The sequence below is a fragment of the Eptesicus fuscus genome, chromosome 13, assembly GCF_027574615.1.
Source record: "Eptesicus fuscus isolate TK198812 chromosome 13, DD_ASM_mEF_20220401, whole genome shotgun sequence".
Classification (NCBI taxonomy): domain Eukaryota; kingdom Metazoa; phylum Chordata; class Mammalia; order Chiroptera; family Vespertilionidae; genus Eptesicus; species Eptesicus fuscus.
This window is the reverse complement of record NC_072485.1, coordinates 79,976,336-79,999,309: the sequence shown is the minus strand read 5'-3', so window position 1 is coordinate 79,999,309 and position 22,974 is coordinate 79,976,336. Positions and strand designations below refer to the sequence as shown.

Here is a 22,974-nt window from a genome sequence, read left to right as displayed (position 1 = left end):
CAGAGTTAAAGACGGGACACCATGAAGCTACCACCCGCCAAAGAACCAGGATGTTACCAATACCTTTTGCAAATTCTTGGGTCCTGCCTTACCCACCCTCGCTCCCCTCACAGGGATCAGCATTTTGCATTTTGTGCTTTTTCTTCTTCTGACCTCCTAGTGGAGTTTTATCACGTGTGTCACCAAACAATACATAGTTTAGTTTTACTGTAATACTGTGTGTAGTTTTATGCAATTTGTTGCTTTAATTCGGCATTACCTCTCTAAGATGCATGTGTTGTTGCATTGTGTGTTAGGGTATTTTCAATCCTCCTACCAGCCCTGCAGGCAGACTTAGAGATGATACACCCAGGAAAATGGGGCTCAGCAAGCTCACCGGTCCAGGGCCTGACCCCAGGGCTTCCTCTTCACAACACGCTCATTCCTTCCCGCGGAAAGCATGCACCAGGCGTGACCAGGTGCTGGGCGTGGCACAGTGAACGTGGCCACTTTCTGGTTGTCACCTCTCCTCTTGACCCTCACTAGGCTGGGGTATGGGCCAGCGACCTGGACACCTGGGCTGCCCACACCTCCTGCACTCACCATGGAAGGCTGAGAGGCTGATCTGACCCAGCCCGGAGGCGCCTGCCCAGTGGGGGGCAATTTGACGGTGGCTATCACAGGACAGCCCCCTCTGACCCTGCTGTGCCACTCCAGGAATTTGTCCTAATGGACACTTGAATATGCCAGTGGTATTTGGCATATTTACTGCAGCATCGTTTTTAATTCCAAAGTAGTAGAAACAAAGTCCCATCAGTGGGGATCTAATTACAGTAAATTAACACGTATGGGAAACCTGTATAATGGAATACCACTGTCTATTAACAACAACAACAAAAAACACACCACAACAACAGAAGGAGGGGGAGGCACTGATCACGGAAAGCTCTCCAGGACAGATTTCATTTTTATTTATTTATTTTAAGTATTTTTATTGATTTTTTACAGAGAGGAAGGGAGAAGGATAGAGAATTAGAAACATCGATCAGCTGCCTCCTGCACACCCTCTACTGGAGATATGCCCGCAACCAAGGTACATGCCCTTGACCGGAATCGAACCTGGGACCCTTCAGTCCGCAGGCCAGTGCTCTATCCACTGAGCCACACCGGTTAGGGCTTTATTGATTTTTTAGAAAGAAAGTAGAGGGAGAAAGAAAGAAATGCCCTGACTGGGAACCGGACCTTTAGTCACACGGGCGTGCCCCAGGACAGCTGTTACCGGGCAGGATGCGAGCAGTGCGCAGTGTCACTGTGAATCACGGGGGAGAATGAAGCACAGCTGACTCTTAAATATGCATAAATACTTCTAGGAGGGCTCAGAGCAAGTGGGATTTGGGTGAGAGACTTTCCATAGCATCTACTTTGTATTTTTAAAAAATACAGATAGGCAGCAAGGCTACTTATTAAAAATATATAATTTTAGTCTTTCGGCGCATATTTCCTGGCTTCCTGATCTTTCTTTGGCTTGTGGCCAGCCTTTGCTATCAGCAGGTATTTCAGTGTGCTAGCTTTTCCCAGACCCCCCTCTTTGGCACATTATACTCTGATAGTCCCCAACCATCTCCCGCCCTTTTCAGACAAGGGTGGCAGCGCAGGACTGGGGAAACCTGCCACCAGGTGGTACTGTCTGCAGCGTGGTGCTGTGAGCAGATCTGTCCTCCAGGCTCCTGAGGTCAGGAGCCGCTGCTGGGTGGGGGCTCACCTCCCACCACTGGCACTCCCCAGCTAACCCTCCACCTCCACCAAGAAAGCGAGGAAACGGAAAGTTAGGAAGCATAATCCTCTCACCCCATCATGTGGCCTAGGAGATGCTCTCCAAGCAGGGGCAGCCTAACCTTTGAACTCAGGTCCTCTCCCCTCCTTTAGGGCTCAGAGAACACAGGCAAGTGTGCCCAGTGCACAGGGCTGTCTCCCGTCTGACCCCCCATTTCAGCTGAGAAACGCAGTCACTAGGAGTCAGAGCAGCTGGGCTCCGCTGGAGTGTGGACAGGGGGACAATATGACAGCCATGGGATTGCCTGGGGCCCCTGCCAAGGGCCCTAGGGACTGGGCTGCTGTGGGCTTTTCACATAAGCTGCCATCTACCCACCACTCATCAAATATTTCCCAACAGCCCACCCGGTGCAGAGAAGTAATTTAAACATTGCCTTCAATATCAGAAGGGACATCGTTAGGCCAAACTCCAGCTCTTCCCCCAGACCCAGGGCCTCCCACCCGCTGCAGTCCTGGTCCTGCCTTGCACCACCCTCCTTCGAGGCCGGCTGGCATCCTTCCTCTTGGCTTCACTTGCCCAAAGGCTCTGGTCAGAGCCTGGGGCAACAGGAGGCTCCCAGGGTAGGGAGCCCTTAAGAGGGAAATGGGGGAGAATGACAGTGCAAAGCAGGAGGTCAGCCATGGGTGGATGGAAGTGCCCTCGAGGTGCAGGCTGCAGCAAGGACAGCCCCTCATTGGGGCTGGTCCACAGTTTGGGAGCGGCCCTCTGTGAGTCCAGGGCCTGGCACCGAGAAGGCCCTCGGGGAATACTTGTTTAGTGGGCACTGGCTAATCTTACCAAGTCCAGCCTGATGATGGTGCCCACATTCCGTAGGTCTGGCCTGACCAAGCACACGGTACCTAGGCAACAGGTGGGAGGGAGGGAGGCAGCCCCAGGCCTGGGCAGGAAATACCGGTCATGGCAGGCTGGCTCCATAGGCCTCCCCGGGGCTGGGTGGAGCAGCCCTTGGCTGGCCCCTGGCTGCCTGGTGAGCCCACACGGGGCAGGGCTGCTCCAGAGGAGAGTGCCTTGTTCAGAGGCCTCCCAGCTACATGACTCCTCGGTCACACTGCGACACTGAGGCTCATCCTGAGCAAGGGGCCCCGGAAAGACCGTGCCCGAGATGCCTTCTGGGAACACCGGCCTCCCCATCACTGATGCCTGCACCCCCATGAGGGAGCCGCCACACACTGGCGGCCTGCCCTTCCCATGGGGCACCCCCAGCACCTGGTGCCACAGAAAGATGTGCTAGAGGGAGAGGGGAGGAGGAGGGAAGTGAGGCCGTGGGCTTAGGTCCCCGACCCACAAGGACCAGTGGAATAAAGTGAAACCAGCTTTAATACCAATATAGTTCTCTCTCTTAAATATTATGTTCCCAAGACAGGGCGCAGGGGCAGGCTCTTGGCAGGAAGGATGGAAAGGAAATGTGGAACAACGTGGAATGGATCGTCCAGGGCCTGCCCCCACCCTACCCAGGGCCTCTGCCATGGGGCACTGGGACCTGGGCTGCTGGGCAGGGGAGGGGGAGGTGACAGCAGCTTCCTCTGGTCCAGTTATTGCAGGGGTGTGGGAGGGGCTCTCCTCCCCTCCGCAGCCCCCAAACTTCTCAGGATTACTTCTGCCCTTCAACCCAGCAGAGCTGGGGGCCTGGGCTCCCTCTGCCTAAATGGACTGCAGCTAAGGCATGGGGAGGGGGATGCCACTGGCTAGGCCTGGGCCGCTCAGTAACTGCTCTGATGGCCGGTGAGGATGTAGAGGTTGCTGTGAGCCCCAGGGTTGTCGGTGGGGATGCTCTCAAGGATGATGTCTCTGGAGGGAAGAGGAGCGGAGGTGAGCCGGGCAGCAGACACGTGGGCACGGCCACCCGGCCTCAGGGGCCTCTGAATGGGAGGCCAAGCGCCATGTCCTACCTGTGGGCCCCAAGCACTCGGAAGACCCTCGTCTCATCTGTGATCTCTTGGGTCACCTGGGAAGAAAAGGGACACTGAGGCCACTCCGGCGGGTCCTCTGCTAAGAGGTGGAGACAACTGGGTCACGGCCAGCCAGGTTCAGTTCCCGAGTCCCACTCACCTCGTTGGTGTCCAGGCTGCGGCCTTGCATTCCGTGGCTCCAGAAGGCCAGCACGCTGTCCTGCAGACACACTGGGAGGGGCCGGGCTGCCGTCAGCCCTGGGCCTGCCCTGACGATGCGGGCTTCCCCAGCCAGAGGGGTCCTCGAGGACCGCACGTGACCAGGATGACCCTTAACCTTTTGCACTCGGATGTCGAGATTAATATTACTCTTTGAATGTATCAATAATTTGAAATATAAAAAAATCCAAATAAATAAGTTTGTATGAAAAGAAACTCCAGTTTTTTATTCTACTGCCGCGCTTTGTAAAATCTGGGGTATTTAAAAAATTAAATCCCAAGTAGAATAAAGGAATCGAGAAAAAAGCAAGCGAGTGCAAAGGGTTAAGAGGGGCTAGGGGACCTGACTCCTTGTCCTGCTGCCAGCTAAAAGACCTGGGGTACTCCATCCCCCTCCGCCCCCCCGTGTCTGGCTCACTCACCCACAGTCTCAATGGGGAAGTCAAAAGTCAGCACAGGAGCCAGTGTGGCCGTAGGCTCGCCCAGCAGGTTGACAATCCTCACACAGCCTGCACAGGGAGAGGGCTGGTGAGCAGGGATGGAGTGGCTCCCTTCCGGGGAGGTGACCCAGTTGGCCTCCCCTGTCCGAAGCCCTAACCCCAGGGCACTCACGGTCAAAGCAGACTAGAACTGTGTCCCTGTCCACCTGGACCACCTGCTGGGCTGAGCCTGGGAGCCCCTCTGTAGGCAGAGAAGGGAGACATGAGCCACCAACCCTGCTGTGGCCCCAAGAAGAGGACATGGGGGACAGTCTCAGGCAGCTCTTGGCCACAAGTGCCTTTCATTCGCACAACCTGGGCAGGTGAGGATGCCTAACCTCCCTGACAGCTGGGAAGTGGGGAGGGCGGGGCTCCGGAGCCAGGAGAACCAGGCTGTGGGACTCAGTTGCTGTGTGACCTTGAATCTCTGAGCCTCGGTCTCCTCATCCCTAACGCAGGCATGATGATGCCAACCTTGCAGGGCCGTTGTGGGGATCAAGAATGAAATCCTGTGCGTTAGACCCCTGGCTCGGAGCCTGGGACGCAGCAGGGCCTCTGTTCAGGGCACTTTCCTCCTCCTCTGCCCACTGCCACTCACTCTGCCCACGAGCGGCCCCCACACCACGTGTCCTGCTTCCTAGCTCAGAATGGAGCCTCCGAGCCCAACTTGCGCGGTTTGGTCTGTGCCTGCAGCGCCTGCAGTGTTGGTCGGTTTTTTCTGAGTTGCCAAGCCCTTTGGTCTAAGGAAATCTTTTAGGGAGCCCGGCTGCAGGGAGGCGGGGAGCTCAGGGCCTCGAGGTTTCTGTGGGCGCGCACACACACACACAGCCGCCCACCCTCCTGCTTACCAGGTGGTATGAGTACATCAGGTGTCAGGCCGGCCTCCAGGGGCAGGACATGGAACAGGACACGGCAGCCAGGCCCCTCAGGGCCCTCGGCCCCCACACACACCTGCGGTAGCTCCTTCCCATCCAGGACCAGCGGCTCCAGCATCCCTGCTGGGCTGGGCAAGGGGCTGGAGAAGTTCTGGGGGCAGCAGGGGTGCTCGGGTCTTCATTTCTTCCCCCAGCCCCCCTGTCCCCTGCTGGAGGGTCCCCTTGGCCCCCCCTGCTCCCCCCTCTCCCCCGCCCCACACCTTCAGCAGCAGGAACTTCTGTAGCGGCTCGTACCACTGCAGCAGGAGCAGGCTGGCGGGCAGGGCGGCCAGCAGGAAGGTGCTGCCCGTGTAGGGGTTCCGCACTGCGAGAGAGGCAGGCGGTGGGCACGGCTGGGCCCCACCCAAACCCCTCCCTGGTGCGTCCAGCCCAGCTCTTACCCACACGACACTGCAGGCAGCCTTTGGTGTCAGGAATCTTGGTGGACAGGGCAAAGCGCCTGTAGGGGCGACAACCAGGGCACACACCACAGGTGAGGCCCCGACAGAGCCCAACGAGTGGGTACTATCTTCTCTGCCTCACAGGGAAGCGACTAAGGCTCAGAGAGACACAGCGACTTGCTGGGAACCGCAGCTGTGAAGGCACGGGAGCTGCAGCCGGCTCATGGCTCCAGCTCCCACCTCCACAGCCTGAAGTCTCTGTCCAGTCCAGGGGCTCAGATCTCAGAATTACCTCTAACTGTGTGACTTTGAGCAAGTCACTTAACCTCTCCGTGCCTCGATTTCCTCATCTGTAGAATGGGATGACGGGCCCCCCACCTCGTAGGATTCAGTGAGTAAACACAGCAGAGCCTGGCGTACCTCACGCACCCACAAAGGGCTGTTACCATCCTGTGTCACTACTTCCCCACCTCCTTCCAGTCACTGCACACGGAGAAATGAACGAAGAGACGATGCAGCTCCGGCTCCACCAGGCAGCCAGAGCTCACTCCCATCCCTGCCCCACGTGACCCGGGCACGGACGAGCCAACGGGCCCAGAGACGAAGACTTGCAGGAAAAGGCAAACGGCCTGGCCCCGCTGTCTTAGCCGAGGCCGCGGCCGGTGCGGCCAGTGCTGGCTCACCTGGGCGCCCGGGAAGAAGTGTCTGTCCCCTCAGCCCCCAAGGGACTTTCTGAGCCTGTTTCTTTCTCTGGGGAACAGGGCTACCCGTCAGCAGTGCTGCCACCACCTCCCAGTGACCCCAGCCCTGTCTGTGCCCTCTGCCAGGATGCGGGCCCCCCGAGGAAGCCATCGCCTGCCTGCCTGCCTGTCTTTCTCTGCCCCTGTCCTCACGCTTCTCTCTCCCCTTGCTCCTCCCACTCTCTTGCCCAATTGGCCTCAGCAGATGTTTTTGTGTTTGATTTTTTTCTCCGATCGATTCTGGTTCTCCGCTCTTTACCTTTGAAACCGACACTGTGACTCCGTGATTTCCCAATCACACCCCACCTGCCTGTGACACGGGGCGCTCCTGGGCCTGTGTCCTGTGGTCCTGGCGCGAGTGCGCTGCAGGCAGGGCATCTGCCCAGCTGTGGAGCCACTGGCCCGGCCTCCCCGCCTGGCCCACAGGCACCCACCACCACCTGGTCATAACAACAGCTCAGCCCACAGCCCGGCCACCCGCTCGAGCCTCCACCTCGCTCTGCCAACAGCCGACAGAGGCCCCACTTGCATGTGTCAAACTCAGCGTGACAACATGGAACTCGGCTCCACCCACAGCTGATGACAGCTCCATCCTTCCCGTTGCCCGGCCAGGAACCTTGACTCCTCTCTCTCGTCCATCCACCAATTGTCAGGAAATCCCGTTGGTTCAACTTTCAAATTAAAGCCAGAATCCAACCATGTATCACTTCTTTCCCTGCTACCCCAACCCAAGCCGCCATCTCCCATCTGATGATTTCTTTCTTTTTTTTTTTTTAATATTTTATTGATTTTTTTACAGAGAGGAAGGGAGAGGGATAGAGTTAGAAACATCGATGAGAGAGATACATCGATCAGCTGCCTCCTGCACACCCCCTACTGGGGATGTGCCCGCAACCAAGGTACCTGCCCTTGACCAGCATCGAACCTGGGACCTTTCAGTCCGCAGGCCGACGCTCTATCCACTGAGCCAAACCGGTTTCGGCCCATCTGATGATTTCAATGGCCTCCTGACAGGCCTCCTGCTTCTAGCCTCATCCCCTCTAGTCTATTCTCAGCACAGCAGCTGGAGCAATTCCGTGAAAACCTCGGCGCACACAGCTCGGCAGCGGCCCTCGGGCAGCTCTGAGCCAACGCCAAGGGCCTCACTGTGGCCACAGGGCCCTTCTAGGTCGTCTCCCTCTGACATACGGAGGGTCCGTCTACCATGGTCACAGTACTGCTGCCAGGTGGACAAAGCTCAGATCCTGGGCCTGGCATCAAAGGGAGCTCTGCCACCTGCCACCTGTGCAGCGTCCTCTCGGGCCTCTCCACCTGCCTCCCAAAGCCAAACACCTGACACCTCCCCGGCCCGACCTGCAGTCGCACTTGCTCTTCCCTCTGCCGGAAGACCTCTGTGCACTTCCAAACTCCACGAGCTCACCGGACCTCTCTGCGGCCTCCCGGCCCCTCCCGGCCCCCCAACTCTAGCTCAGCTCAGTACCAGGTACTGAGACCCAAGGACTGACTCATTTGATCCTCGTCTCCAAGCCCAGCCTAAGACCTGGCGCGTACTAAGCGCTCAGCAGACGTTTGCCCCACCTCCTAAGAACCACAGCTCCCACAATCCGCAAAGCAATTTCACATCCACTACTTCCTTCTGCCTGCCACAGGCCTGGGGTCAGGGGAGGGGAGGCTCTCACTGCACTGACAGATGAGGAAACGGGCTCAGAGAGGCAGTGACATGTCTAAGGTCACAACAGGTCTGAGATCTAAGGTCCCAGTGACGAGCGAGGCCAGAGTCCACCTCTGGCTCTGGCCCTCTGCCTCCCCGCGACTCCCCTCTCCCCTGCACACCCAGGCTCCCCGGTCCCCCACCTGGGGATGATGCGCTGGGTGAGGCGGTTGGTGGGGATGGAGAGGGGAACCTGTTGCTGCAGTCGCCGCTGCTCAAATAGGCCCGGGAGGTCATGGGACCAGATGTGCGTGGATTTCCCTGCCAAGGAGGGAGGGGGGCTCAGAGCGCTGGCGGGCAGGTGTCCCCCGCCTGCCCCACCCTCCGCCTGCTCCAGCGTGTACCTGAGAGTGACAGCAGCACATTATTCACACAGTAGAGCCAGGCGCAGCGGTGTGAGATGAGCTGCAGAGCGACAGACGGACAGGTGGTCAGCACCCAGGCACCCCCCGGCCCTCTGCCCTCCGCAGCCAGCCAGGCCTCACCTTCTCCAGCGTGTCCTCGTGCAGTTCGTGCAGGTTGAGGGTGTAGATACCTTCCTCGGCCCCCACCACCAGGAACTGATCTGCAGTTTGAGTGCCGGGTCAGAGGTCAGTCAGGAGCCCTGGCCCAAGCCGGGATTCCCTGGCTCCTGCTTCCTCCCTGCACCCACCTACCCCGGGTGCCAGGGTGAATCCAGGTGACAGCAGCATGGATCCGCAGGGGGCAGCCATTGAAGACCTTGGAGAAGCAGGCGCCCATCTGGGGAGGCAAGAGGCTGGTGAGGAAGCACAGGGCGGCGGGCGGCGGGGCTGCAGGGCGGCGGGCGGACACTTACGTGCACCTTGGGGGTCGGGGGCAGCCCGTGGCAGGATGATCTCTGGGAGGGAAGCGGAGTCAGGACCATGTGCCCCGTGGCCTCCCATCTCCCCGGTCCCTGTGGCCCCCTCACCTCAGGGTCCTCCCGGTGCTTCAGGGTGGCCCAGGCGGTGGGGAGAGGCGGGGGGCTGTCAGAGCCGGGGAGAGGTCGGGGTGGGGTTCCTGCAAGCACAGACACAGGGTAAATTCCAGGCCCAGCCTTCCCCCCGCCCCGGACCTGCTTCCTGGTCCCCCGAGCCTGGGACTCACCTGGGGGGCTGGACAGAGGGTCCTCAGCTGGAGGCTCATGTGGGGCTGGCCCCAACGGGGCCCGCTTGATGGTTCCTATGGCATCGTCTGGAGAGTCCAGCTCCTGGGGGGAGGGTCGGGGGGCCCATCCCAGCTGTCAGCAGGTCACCTTGTAAACTGGTCCCATCCCAGCTGCACCCTCGGCAGCACTGTCCCGCCCCTACCCCAGCTTCCCTCCGCCCGCACCTGGAGTTCCAAGGCTGGGCGGATGGTCAGGCTCCTAGGCGGGCAAATCAGAGGGAAATGAGGTGTGAGATGTGACTGGGCCCTCCTGGCTGCCCCAGGCCTCCAGGCCCCGCCCTCACCTTTCCTCCAGGGCCTCCTGGACGGACTGCAGCAGGCTCCTGGCAGGGAGGGGGAGGTCAGAGGGCAGCCTTCTCTGCGGCCCCCAACCCTCTCCGACAGCTTCCCTCTCCCTCACTCACCCACTCAGCTCCTCCTTTCCCAGCAGGGTCCACTCCTCTTCCCACTGTGGGGAAACCGAGTCAGAAAGATGGGGAGAGAGACAAAGGCAATGTGAGAGGGCGATCAAGAAGTTGTGGGAGAGAGAGAAGACAGATGGAAAGTAAGACAGTAATAGGCGAGAGGCTTGCGAGAGAGAGAGAGAGAGAGAGAGAGAGAGAGAGAGAGAGAGAGAGACAATGAGAGGCAAAGACAAACAGCGGAGAATGAGACAGAGAGCAGGGCAGAGAGACTCAGACTGTGGGAGTGACGAGATGCTGATAACGAGAGACAGCGAGGCAGCAGAGACGTGAGTCAGACAGCCAGTGACAGGCAGAGACTGAGGCAGAGAGATGTGCCGAAAGGGTGGGTGGGGGCTCGGCCCTGTGTCGGGCCCACTTTTTAGAAAGGTGTGGTCACCTTGCCACGTTCCAGATGACGTCCAGGACCTGGCCCTGGAGGGGCCCCCAGCCTCCCCTGTCCCTGGGCGGGACACACCCGCTTGGGCAGCTTTCCCAGCCCCAAGGCCAGCGATTCAAAGACCCTGTGATGAGATGCTCGCCCTCCAGCACAGCACCCAGCCCAGCCCGCACCCCCTCCCGCACAGCCAGCCTCACCGGCTCAGGTAGCGGGTCCGTTTCCTTCCTGCGTGGGGCGCCAAACTTCACCTGGTGAACTGGGGTGCCCAGTGTACATAGATTAGGGGGGAATGAAGACTCAGGACTTACCCTCACACCCATAACAAATCCACTCACACAGCCAGCTCCCCAGAAAATCCACACACAGCCCCCCAGAAAATCCACTCACACAGCCCCCCAGAAAATCCACTCACACAGCCCCCCACTAAATCCACACACACAGCCCCCCACTAAATCCACACACAGCCCCCCAGAAAATACACACACAGCCCCCCACTAAATCCACACACAGCCCCCCAGAAAATACACACACAGACCTCCAGAAAATCCACTCACACAGCCCCCCACTAAATCCACACACACAGCCCCCCAGAAAATACACACACAGCCCCCCACTAAATCCACACACAGCCCCCCAGAAAATACACACACAGACCTCCAGAAAATCCACTCACACAGCCCCCCACTAAATCCACACACACAGCCCCCCAGAAAATCCACACACAGCCCTCCACCAAATCCACTCACACAGCCCCCCAGAAAATCTACACACAGCAGAAAATCCACACACAGCCCCCCACTAAATCCACACACAGCCCCCCAGAAAATACACACACAGACCTCCAGAAAATCCACTCACACAGCCCCCCACTAAATCCACACACACAGCCCCCCAGAAAATACACACACAGCCCCCCAGAAAATACACACACAGCCCCCCACTAAATCCACTCACACAGCCCCCCAGAAAATCCACACAGACCTCCAGAAAATCCACTCACAGCCCCCCACTAAATCCACACACAGCCCCCCACTAAATCCACACGCAGCCCCCCAGAAAATCCACACACAGCCCCCCACTAAATCCACACACAGCCCCCCAGAAAATCCACACACAGCCCCCCACTAAATCCACACGCAGCCCCCAACTAAATCCACACGCAGCCCCCCAGAAAATCCACACACAGCCCCCCAGAAAATCCACACACAGCCCCCCACTAAATCCACACACAGCCCCCCACTAAATCCACACACAGCCCTCCACCAAATCCACTCACACAGCCCCCGCCCCCTCTCCGGCTTACACTGGATCTCTGAGGGGGTCCTCTCCGCCTGGCCGTGCTGACCCCGGGAGTGAATGGTGTCTGGAAACATGTCATAAGTCTAAGAAAGAACACAAAACAGTGGACACACGCCCAGCACGCCCCTCACACCACCGCCATGTGCTTACACACAAACCCTGAGACGATCATGAGATTAAATGGCACCTTCATTTCATAACCGAGAAAACCAGCACACAGAAGCCAATAACTGGCCAAAGGCACACAGAAAGCAGAAGATGGCCGAGCGAGGGTCCTGGTCAGCCTGGGTCAAGGGCAGGAACCTGGCTCAGGGAAGATTCCCAGTGGGTGGCTCACCTGGAGGGGAGCTCCTTGTGCTGGAAATATTCAAGTTAAAGGGACCCTGACCTATATCACCTTTGCACTCCCTACAACCAGGCCAGGCCAAGACTCAATTCCCCAGCTCCACTCACCTCCAGATCACAGTCCTCTGGGGAGAGGGCGCCCAGGTGGGGGTCATTGGCCTTGTCCAACAGCTGTGTGAGGAGAGCCCGAGGGAGCTGTTGCGTTGTGAATGGGTGCTGGAGGATTGAGGAGGGCTCAGGTTGGTCTCTGGCCCCCAGGCCCCTGCTTTCAAGCATTGAGCCCCGGCCCCCACCCCCTGCCTCCCACCTGTAGAAGCTTCTCTGCTGTTGGCCTCTTCTTGGGGTTCTTGGTCAAGGCCAGCTTGAGGAAGTGGTGGAAATTCTGAGTCCTAGTGGACACAAGAGCCCCCAGACCCAGCTCAGCCCTCATGCAGGGCATCCTGCCAACTGCCCCCACTGCCACTCCAGAGGCGTCTGCTGGGCCTGCCCGGGAAAGGCCAGCCCGAGGCCAGGGGCGGCCGGCCTGAGCAATACTGCTGTTGCGACATGGAAGCTCCTCCATCAACAACCACTGTCCACACCAGCCATGGCCCCGAGATGCGGCCCAGGCCCCTCTCACAGATGGTCTGCAGAATACCAGCGGGCAGGGCTCTTGAGGCCGCGCCCTGGGAGTTGGCAGATGGCTCCTCTACTCCCCTGAGGACTGACTGAAAAGGGGGACCCAGCGAGGAACATGGGCCTCACCAGCGAGTCTTGTCCCTCAGCTTGGGCGGCTGGAAGCTGCTCTTGGACATGAGCATCAAGGCCCTATGGAGAGCAAAAGGTCAGGAGCCGAGGGTCAACAGGGCCCTAGGGGTCAGGCAAGGGGCAAGTGTTCAGCTGACCTCATGGGGTGCAGGTGGAATAGAGGGGGCTGCAGCTCGCCCAGCTCAATGGCTGTGATGCCCAGGGCCCAGACGTCACACAGCTCATTGTAGCCACCTTTGCGCTCCACAGCGGCCACCTCCGGGGCCATCCTAGAGGTGGGGTCACAGATGGGATGGCTGGGTACCCCACCTGTGGCCCCTATCCCCTCAGCCTGAGATGCAGCCTCACCAGTATGGAGTCCCAATGAAAGACCTCCTCTTAGCCACAGATGCCGTCAGCTCGCCTGATACCCCAAAGTCAGCTGCAGGGAGAAAGAGCTGCTCAAACCCGCCCTCTGGCTGCCACACCCCACCCACCTCTGAGGCTCAGACTCAGGATGCACCTGGCGGGTTGGGTTCAGACAACAGGCAGACCAAGTTCAGCTACAACTGCCAAGGCCAGGGCCCCCTCCTGGGAAGGCCAACCATCTTCAATCTCTGACCAAGTGCCAGGCCAGACGTTGGACTCCATACAGACCCAACCACATCCAACTTGTAGTAGGAAGGGAGGACTCTTCTGCTTTCCTCAATGGGGAAATTGAGGCCCAAGCTGTGACGTGACTTGCCCAAGGACACCCAGCACTTGAATGCAGACTCTAAGACTTCCAGGAGCTCCCACAGAACCCTCACCCTGACTGTGTCCCCGGGGTACTGACCCAGCTTGACATCTCCCTGGAGGGTGAGGAGAAGGTTGGCGCCCTGTAGGAATGGAGACGAGAGAATCCCATCTGGAGCTCTGGACAGCCTCCTCCTCCTCCCCCTCCCCCGATGCCCAAGGCCACACTCCCCTACCTTGATATCCCTGTGGATCTTCCCTTGAGAATGCAAGTGGTGCAGCCCCTGGGGACAAAGAAGAGCCCCTGAGAGCAGCTACCCAGCAACATCCCACCTTTCCTGAACCCTCTCTGAGGACTGGGCCCCCCACCCAAGCCGCTTCCTCCTCCCCTCTCCCCAAACAGGAAGTGACTGAGCCAAGAGGGAAATGGGCTGCTTCCGGCAACAGGGCTGGGGCCCCTTCTCCCAGGACCCACAGCCCCTCAGGCCAGCCCTGCCTGAGGCACTCCACCCCCCACACTGGCCAGCTGGGCTCCCTGCCCACGGCTCCTGGGCGTTGGGGCTGTGAGCAGCCTTATGGGCCTAGCTACCTTCAGTGCCTCTCGACAGACGTAGGCAATCTGCCGTTCCTCCAGGGGCCCAGTGGCTGAAATGGAAGGGGTAGGCGCTAGCATGGAGGTCTGGGGGATACGCTGACCCTCCCAGGCCACCCCCCAACAAGGAAGCCACAGGCGGTCTGGGTACCGAACCCAGGAAAGACAGTATTTCTCTCAAGGTCACACAGCCAGCGGGGACCAGCCTTGGGCCCCAGGTCTCCCCTCCCGCCACATGTTGGGGTTGAGGGTGGGAAGCAGCCGGTGGAAGAGAAGCAGCAGCAGCCTGTGGCCCTCTGGGGCCGGGAGTCCCGGGCTCACCATGGTAAATCTCCTGCAGGGACCCCCCTCCGCAGAACTCCATGCAGATCCACAAGCGGTCGTTCCTGGGGGAACACAGCGCCGGGGTGGGCACATGGCAGGGCCACATGGGGCCGCCGGGGTGGGCAGGGGGAAGCAGCCTCACCTGAGATAGCTGCCAATGTAGGCCACCACGTTGGGGTGGTGGCACTCACGCAGGATAGTGATTTCCTGCTGGAGGGAGCTGATGTCGTCCCCTGGGGAGCACAGGGCATTGTGGGTGGGGGGAGAAGCTCAGCGGGAGCGCCCTAACTCAGCGCCCTCATCTTCAAAGGACCGCTGAGCTCCGCCTCCCTCCCGGCCAGACCGGTGCCGGGACAGCACCTCCTGGGTTCGCCTCTCAGGGGGGCTCCGAAGTGTCAACTCTCCGCCCCTCACGCCGGCCGCCAGGCGCTCTGCCCTGCCTCCCGCGCAGAGGCCCCGGCCCCGGGCCCTCACCTGGGTCGAGCTTGACTATCTTGACCGCGGCCAGTTCGGACGTGACGGCGTCGCGGGCCTAAAGGGACGGAGTGGGAGCAGCGGGATGAGGAGGGGGCGGGGCTGGGGCTGGATCCCGCGCGGGGCGCGGAGCGGGCTACCTCCTCGCCGCTCCCCCGCCAGCCCGCCGCCCGGCGCACCTTGTAGACGTCGCCGTAGGTCCCGGACCCCACGCGCTGCAGCAGCTCGAAGCGGTCCCGCGGATCCTGCAGCGACACGTCCCGCAGCAGCGCCATGGCCCGGCGCCGGCGGGCCGGCGGGCGGGAGGACGCGAGCTGCGGAGCCGGAGCCGGAGCCGGCGCGGGGCGGCGCGGGGCGGGGCGGGGCGGGGCGGGCGCCGGTGGCTCGGAGGCCGCTGGGGCGGGGCCGGAGCCTGGGGCGGGGACAGGCAGGGGATGCCCCGCCGCCCGGCCGGGAGGAGGCGCCCGCGGGACGGGCCCTCGGCAGGAAGGGGAAGCCCCGGAGCCCCGAGGAGCCGCCGGGCCGAGGTCTGGAGCCCGCAGGCAGAGGCAAGAGGGCACTCCACTCCCACCCCAAGTTCCCAAATGAAACAGACACGTACTTTTTTTTTTAACAAAATGTATTCATCTTCCTTGGAACTGAAAAATAAATCTATGTACAAAACGGAGATCAGGCTCCCCTCGCCCACTGGCAAGCCCCCCGAGACGGCGGGACCCGGGGAGGGAGCCCAGGGGGTCGGGAGAGGTCTGTCTGCTCTGATCTGGAGCCAGTTGGTCAGGGAGGGGGCGGAGCTCAGGGTTCACACAGGCTGGAGGAGTTTCGTACCCGGACTCGGGGGATAGGGAGGGGAGGAAGCTGGGATTTCCACTTCTGGAAGCGCCCCTTTTTAATTCTTTGGGTTGGGGGGCTTGGGTTCCCAGGGGACATGATTCTGAGGTGCGGAAATGCTCTCCGAGCCGGGTCATAGGTCCCGGGCTGGAGGCGGGTGAAACCTCAGCCCCAGGGCTGAGACCAGAGCGGCACCGGTCAGGCTGCGGCTGGAACCTCGGTCCGATTGGGGCCCGAGTCCCCGGGGCTGGGCCTTTATGGGGCCCCGGCGAAGCTTCCATCGCCAGCTGGGAGGCTGGGCACGGGTTCTACGTTCCAAGGCCGAGCGCGGGGTAGAGTCTGACTCCGGGTCCGGACCGAGCCTCGGTTCCGGGTAGGGGTGGGGCCCGGAGGCCGGGCCTGGGCCCCATTGGCTGGGGCGGAGGGAGCTGGGCGGAGCCTCGGCGGGGACCGAGGCCAGGCTCCCGCGGGCTGGCGGGGGGTCCGGGGCGCCGCTCAGAGGCCCTTGCGCTGCCGCTTAAGGAAGGAGAGCGTGTAGTCGCTGGGCGTGGACACCTTCTGCTTCTTCATCTGCACTTGCGACTGCGCGGTGAGCTGCAGCTTGATGGCGCTCGAGTTGATCTTGGTGGCCACCAGCAGCTCCTTCATGCCCTTCATCTTCTCGCTCTGGAAAGTGAGCACCGGACCCTCTGGTGGCGGCGACGCGGCCGGCGCAGGCGCGGGAGCCGTGCTGCCGCCTTCAGGGCCGCGGGCACTGTTCAGGACCGCTCCTGGGGGCTTCCGGGGGGGTCCTGGTGCCAAGCCCTGCCCCGCGCCCGGGCCCGGGCCCTTGTCCAGCGCCGGCTTCTTGGGCGGCGGGGGCTCCTCGGGCTTGGACTCCCGCCGCGGGCCTCGCCGCCGGCCTTCCCGGGCTTCCTCGCCCCAGGGCTCCTCGGCCTCAGCTGCCTCGGACTCCCGGCTCACTATCCGCACCTTCTGCCGCACCTGGCCGGACAGGGAAGCAAGCTGAGGGCAAGGCTGCAACCCCGTGGCTGGATCCCCAGGACCCCGCCTCGGACCGCAGGTTGAGGCCTGTCCCATGCGGCCAGAGAGGATGAGCAGATGCCCTTCAGGGCCGCCCAGGCTCTGGCTGCCCTGCAGCTGCTGTCACCACCCGTCCTCCTCAGAGCCCCGCGCAGCTGCCCTCACCTGTCCTTCGAAGCGCCCTAGGGACTGCACCAGGAAGGTGGCCCAGCCCACGTGCAGCACCGGCGTGGGGCTGCCTTCCTCCCATTTGCAGATGCCATCGTAGAACCGAAGCAGATGCGCGAAGCACTCTGGGTCCTGGAGGGCAGACCCCTGGCTCTGGGTGCCCTGGGCAAGGGGGAAAGGAGGGCACAGATCAGAACCCCTTTATCAGGGCTAGGCCAAGCCGCTCATCTAAGCAGAGCCCTGGCTCCGTAAGAGTGGGCATAGGGGGGAATTCTCAGAACCGCCTTCCTTTTATAGAACCAGTTCTTAGCCAGGACTCGGAGAAAAGAGGGAACCGTCCCTTACCTCCATCCCACCCGCCTCAACTGAATAAGAAGTCTTGGCCAAGAAAGAGAAGGGCTTTACCCCATTTACCTGAAGGAATAAGGTAGAAACCCCTAAAATACGCTCAGCTCCCCCAAACCCTGGCTGCTCTGTGTGCTGGGCCACCTTCCTCACTCAGTCCCCGCCGTGGGCAGCAGTCCATGTCCTCTGACTCGGAGCCCTGACCAGGTGGGAAGGGGGCGCAGGGGGAGCCCTTCACCTGGGTCTGCTCCCCTGGCCGCTCCTCGCCAGCCTCCAGCAGGCTAGCCGCCTCCTTCAGCAGGTTGGGGATGACGTCATTGGCTACTTCAAAGAACTCCTTGTAGATTTCCTCGTCTTCCCGGCAGTAGTTGTAGCTGTGAGAGCAGGAGGGCACCGTGGGGCCTCGACCATGCTGGGAACCCCCAGGGACCTGGTGGGGGACGGAGCCCAGGTTTCTTTTCCTTTGATCATCTAGGGACTGGGCGAGTGGTTGGGGTCCTCACTCCAAAATCATGATGTCTGTACCAGCCCAGAGCCAGAGTGAGGAGGGGGGCATGGGGCAGGGGGGCAGGGTTTACTGCTGGATGATGGTGGTTGGCCGTTAGGAGGAGAGGGGAGGGAGAGAAAGGCGTGAGGCTCTCATCAGGGATCCCTGCCTCCTGGGTGATGGTAGCCTTGGCTGCCCAGACTAGAGGAAAGGATGGGGCTTGGGACCCAGGCCTCACTCCTGGGTAAGTATGATTGGAAGTTGGGTGAAAGAGGAAGGAAGGATGGACTAAGGCCCTAGTGGGAGGCGTGGGGGGTGAAGGATCCTCACTCCTGGATGACAGTGGCCGTGTCGGCCCAGGCCTGCAGGGCTTCTCGAACGTTGCGGTTGCGACAGTGGTAGCCAGCCAGGTACATGTAGGGGTAGATGTGCTCATCCCGGTAGTAAGTCTTGGCTGAGGCAATGCCCTAGGGACAGAGCAGAGGGCCCTCAGGGAGGCAGCCCCCAGCCATACTGTGTGGCAGGAATGTCCCATCAGATCACACCCAGAATGCGAAATAGGCACGATCCCAGAGTCCCATCTCCAGTTCCACCTCTCCCCCCTGCCATCCGCTCTACCAGCTGCTCCGCCCATGGCTGCAGGGCTGCTTGGTGAGGCCTGGGCCAGAATGCAGAACAAGGCCTAGGGAAGGGGAGGGGTCTGTCCTCCAAGCTCGGGGCATGTCCCTTTCCCAGGCTTCCCACACACTCCTACACAAACACCAAAGCCTTCCAAGCCCAGCCCAATGTCCCTTCTACCTCCACTCGCACCAAGTTAACACCCTCTCCTCAGTGCGCCCACATTTGACATCTGTTATACGCCAGGAGGGACCACGTGAGGCAAACAGCACAGACTATGTACATGGTGAACACAAAATGGGTGGTAACTCCCAACACACACCAAGTTCTTCTCTCATGTGGCCCCTCCCAGTCCCAGGTAGAAGGGAACCCCAGCCACTATTGGTTCTCCCTTCTGTGCCCTCCTGGGAAATCCCCACCTTGTGGTAAAGGGTGAGTGGGTCTGGCCGGCCAGGGGTGGGCTCCAGCTCCTCCAGATCTGCCAGGTTCCCCAGCGCCATGGGGTACCTAGGAAAAGTCCATGAGTCCAGGCTGCTACCTAGCCACCCGGCCCCGTAGGCCCAGCCTGGCCACTTCCCCCTACTGACCTCTCCAGATGTCCCAGGTCATAGAGCAGCCAGAGCAGTTTCTAGAGGCCAAAAGAGAGAAATAAGAGCTGGGGTAGGGGGTTGGGGGGGGGGGGTGAGAAGTCCTCAGTCTACCAGGCAAAGTGGGGTCCAACACCAGCAGGGATCTCCCACTAGATAGGAAGGGCCAGAATTTAGAAACCAGCCCCTTACTGGAGTCCAAGTCCTTTCATGTCTTAACACCACTCTCCCCAGAGCCCTGGGAAACACTGGGCCAGGAATTGTTAACCATGTTGCAAAAGGGGAAGTTGAGCCCCAGCCAGTTTTGCTCAGTGGATAGAGCGTCGGCCGATGGACTGAAGGGTCTCGGGTTCAATTCCAGTCAAGGGCATGTACCTCGGTTGCAGACTCACTCCCTGGCCCTGATCAAGGTATGTAAGGGAGGCAACCAATCATGTGTCTCTTGCACATCAATGTTTCTCTCTGTCCCTCCCCCACCCTTCCACTCTCTCTAAAAGTCAATGGAAAAATATCCTCACGTGAGGATTAACCAAAATAAAGGGGGAGGAAAAGTGCCCCTGCCAGGGCCCCACAGCCACACCTCACCTGCTGCAGCTGCCCAGGGTCCCACAGGCACATACCTGTTGCAGCTGCAGCAGCTCCAGGGAGTCCGTGTGCAGGTCAATGGAAGGGTTGATGGCGCACACCATGAATGCCACCTCCATCTTGCGGTCACAGCGCATGTATGATCCTTTCAGGTACAGCCAGCTCTTGGGAGAGGACAAGACCAGATGGCTCATGATGACCCCCCTGTGCCTGCTCCAAGGAATGACAGGCAGGAAGGGAGCTATTCTGTGTCCCCTTCCTGACATATTCAGGTGGTGACAGGGAGAGGGGAGTGGGCTCAGGAAAGCACAGCCCTTTGGGTGGGAGTGTGAAGGGAGCAGGGGGAGGAGGCAATACCCGCTCAGCCACACCCGCGTTGACTGTCTGGCCCCTCCGGTCCTCATTGCCCTTGCCATGCCAGGTGACCTCAGCTGTCTGCTCTCCATTGGGCCCAAACACAACCCAGGCGTGGTCCTCAGACAGGGCCAGGTGGACATCCCGGAGACCCAGGGCCTGGCAGGCCCCCACCACAGCAAAGGCCACACCGGAGCTGTCCAGTTTGGTGCCTATGGAGCAGGAGGTAACGAAAGAGGATTCTGAGCTCTGGCGCGGAGGAAGGGGGCTAGGCAGGGACTGGCCATGTTCCCTCCCACCCTCCCCTCCCAGCCGGTGCCCAAACCTCAGACCCTCCTCCATCACTCCTCTACCCGCTTCCTCTTATTGTTCCAAGCCTCTCCCTCCCCGTTTTCATCGCCCAACAACAGACCTTCTTGGATCTTCCCAGTTCCACCCAGCCTTGGACCCTGTCACTTCTCTTTCTCTGCAACCACATTATATGTTTAGGTTAAAGAATTTCCTCGTTTTATTGTGCCTATCAGGTGATAACAGAATAGGCAAAAACAGGACCAAGAGACTAAGTCCTCTTTTTTCACACCCACTGGCAACTACTCCTAATTTATCTCTACACTCTTTTCCTGCTAAGCTCAGAAGCAGCCTCTGATTCCTTCTCAATATGGCACTCCAGGACAGGATTGCTAGTCAACTGGGCTTGAGCAAAGAAAGATCTTTGCAAACCCTGAGCCTTAAGCCATCACTTTCATAGACATTTCATTTAGTCGTCTCAAATGTAGCCAGATTTTGGCTCCTCACCCCCCAATCTGCTGCTGCCCTCTGTGCCTCAGGCTGGGCTGTAGGACTCCTAGAGTTGCTCAATGGCAGGGATGGGGGTGCTGAGGGGGCAAAGGGTGGTTAATGGATTTGGAGCCAAGTGATTGGGGTCTAGTCCTAGTCTTGCCACTTGGTGTGACTTTGGCACCTCACTTCCCCTCTCTGGGCTTCAGTTCCCTAACTGCAAAGGGGGGGTTAACACCTGCCCCACCTCATGAGGCTTATAGGTCTCAAAAGGGCTCTGTAAACCATGTATTGTGAAGAGGTGGGCCAAGCTGTCAGATGGGACAGGATTCTTGCCCCCTGCCACCTGTGGGGCTCCAACCTGTGATGAAGCTGAAGAGGGATTGGATATGGGCCCGATCCTTGAAGTAGGAGCGGCTAAGGCTGTTCCAGATGACATCGGAGACCTTTTTCACCAGCTCTCGGCTGGAGACGCCCCCCTCTCGGGGGTACAGAGACAGGTCGACTGCACCTCGGATCTGGGCGGTGAAGCGAGCATAGAGCGCAGCGATGATGGACAGGTCAGCAACTGGGAAGTAGGTGAGGCCGCCGGGAGGGTCGGGCGCGGGACTGGGCTGGAAGGTGAGCTCGGGCACGTTGGTGGGGATGACGCGGTTGACAGCTAGGAAATGTTCCACGAAGCCCAGGACCAAGGAGAGGAGCACCAGGTCCGGCTCCTCTCGGCCCAGCTCGGCTGCGAACAGGCGCACCACGTCGTCGATCGAGCGTAGCGGGAACAGCGTCTTCTGGGCGGCCTTCAGCCCCATGGCGGCAGGCCTCGGCCTGCGGGCGAGCCGGGAGAGGGAGAGTCGGCGGGCTCGGCCCGGGAGCCCCTGCCCAGGCTCCTCTAAGGTTCCAACCCCCCCCCTCCCGCCACACACACACACACACACACACACACACACACACAATCCCTTGCCCCCCGCCCCCTTCACCCTCCGCTCCTCGGCTCTCGCGTTGATGAGACCCCCCCTCAGCCAAGGCGGTAGGGCCTCCTCGTCCCCCACAACCCCAGTAGCCCCGGCCCCGATGGGGGTGCGCCCCTAGAACCCCGCTGAGGACCGCCAATGGCCGCCCCAGTCCCTCTCTGCAGCCGTACCCCGGGGCCCTAGAGTCCCTCCGAAAGGCACCCCCTGGCCAAGCCCCCAAATCCCAAGAAGAGTCCTGGCTGCGGTCCCCCGCGCCCACCTCCGCGCTTACATCCCACACAAGGCACCGCGGCGCCCGCCGCCTGGAGCCTGCTGGGAAATGGAGTTCCGCCCTCGGCCGCACTGCCTGCCGGGAAGTGGGATCCGGGCCCTCTCCCACCCCTGCCGAGCCTTGAAATGGTGGCCAGCTGCGCCGGTCCACTGGGGCTTCTGGGAGTGGTAGTCGCTGCTCCGGGTGCCCCGTGCGGTAGGTGAGGAGTGGAGGTGGCGCCGCCTTTCTGAGCTTCTCCGGGATTGGTCATTCCATCTACGCAACCAGGTAGCCGAGGGGCCGCAGGGCATCCTGGGAGATGTGGTCCGGAACGTGTCCGGGCATCCTCAGGCGGTCCACTGCGCTTTAGCCACTGATCCCGTGTCGGCAAGACGTGGGGAAAACGGTGCTTCCAAGTGCTGGGGTGTCACGGTGTTCAGCCGCTTCCGCTGGACGTCTTTCAGTATCCACTCACCGTCAGCGCCTCCTCTGCGTCTAGCAATTCTGCCCCAGTTCTGCCCATGACACAAGCCCAACGTCTGTGCACAGCGGAACGTCCATCTACAGAGCCATTGCGGATCTTTGTAATAGGGTAAAAGTTAGAAAAATGAAGTAGCTCTATGCGTCCTGAAATGGCTCTACAGGACACATTGTTGAAGGAAAAAATACTGCAGTACAACATGTTTGATAGGATAGTACTTATATTCACATTGTAAACCTTCAAAACAGTCCTAAATAACTTATACAGAGACATTCATTCATACCTTTAGTCATCCCACAAACAGATTTTTGGTGCCTACAACGGGCCAGGCACTCAGTGCTAGGCACTGGATATGAAACAGTGAAAAAGCAGATCAAATTTCTGCCCTACTTCACCTCTCTGGCTTTTCTTCTTCAAAATCCATAAGCCTAGCCCTGGCCAGTGTGGCTCCATAGTTAGAACTTTGCACTGAAGGGTCACAGATTCGATTTCTGGTCAAGGGCACATACCTCGGTAGCAGGTTCGATCCCCAGCCCTGGTCAGGGCACCTGCAGAATGTCTCACATTCATCTCTCTCTCTCTCTCTCTCTCTCTCTCTCTCTCTCTCTCTCTCTTTCTCTCTCTCTCTCTCCCTCCCTCCCTCCCTCCTTCCACCTCCACCTCCCTCCCTCCTTTCCACACTCTCTAAAATCAATGGAGAAAATATCCTCACGTGAGGATTAACAACAAAAAACCCCACCAAAATCCATAAGCCTAGTCTGATCATGAGAAAACATCTGGCAAACCAAACCAAAACTGAGGGACATTCAACAAAATACCTGTCCAGTACTTCTCA

At 59.9% G+C, this 22,974-nt stretch overlaps 2 protein-coding genes across 3 annotated transcripts; both read right to left on the bottom strand.

The window, feature by feature from the left end:
- Positions 1–915: 915 nt before the first annotated feature.
- On the bottom strand, positions 916–15,006 carry MAP4K2 (mitogen-activated protein kinase kinase kinase kinase 2). Its single transcript, XM_008159084.3, has 32 exons — positions 14,848–15,006; positions 14,669–14,726; positions 14,337–14,427; positions 14,192–14,256; positions 13,868–13,923; positions 13,515–13,562; positions 13,379–13,421; positions 12,913–12,985; positions 12,702–12,833; positions 12,562–12,624; positions 12,125–12,206; positions 11,926–12,033; positions 11,477–11,555; positions 10,371–10,429; positions 9,738–9,781; positions 9,618–9,656; positions 9,499–9,532; positions 9,274–9,376; positions 9,098–9,186; positions 8,984–9,025; positions 8,823–8,907; positions 8,652–8,731; positions 8,511–8,571; positions 8,310–8,427; positions 5,716–5,774; positions 5,536–5,639; positions 5,249–5,426; positions 4,534–4,602; positions 4,344–4,430; positions 3,863–3,933; positions 3,703–3,758; positions 916–3,601 (listed from the first exon to the last, which is right to left on the bottom strand). The coding sequence occupies exons 1-32, from the start codon at positions 14,941–14,943 to the stop codon at positions 3,514–3,516; spliced, it is 2,460 nt and encodes an 819-aa protein (XP_008157306.2). The 5' UTR covers positions 14,944–15,006; the 3' UTR covers positions 916–3,513.
- Positions 15,007–15,276: 270 nt separating this feature from the next.
- On the bottom strand, positions 15,277–21,839 carry MEN1 (menin 1). Of its 2 annotated transcripts, none has more exons than XM_008159086.3 (10): positions 21,668–21,839; positions 20,802–21,262; positions 19,667–19,875; positions 19,345–19,473; positions 18,725–18,765; positions 18,557–18,644; positions 17,850–17,986; positions 17,271–17,406; positions 16,685–16,849; positions 15,277–16,480 (listed from the first exon to the last, which is right to left on the bottom strand). In XM_008159086.3, exons 2-10 carry the CDS (start codon positions 21,244–21,246, stop codon positions 15,992–15,994), a joined length of 1,839 nt encoding a protein of 612 aa, XP_008157308.1. In that variant the 5' UTR covers positions 21,247–21,262; positions 21,668–21,839; the 3' UTR covers positions 15,277–15,991. The 2 variants fall into 2 exon arrangements, with proteins under 2 accessions (XP_008157308.1, XP_027991657.1); XM_028135856.2 differs by having other exon boundaries at positions 21,680–21,839.
- Between the last annotated feature and the right edge of the window lie 1,135 nt (positions 21,840–22,974).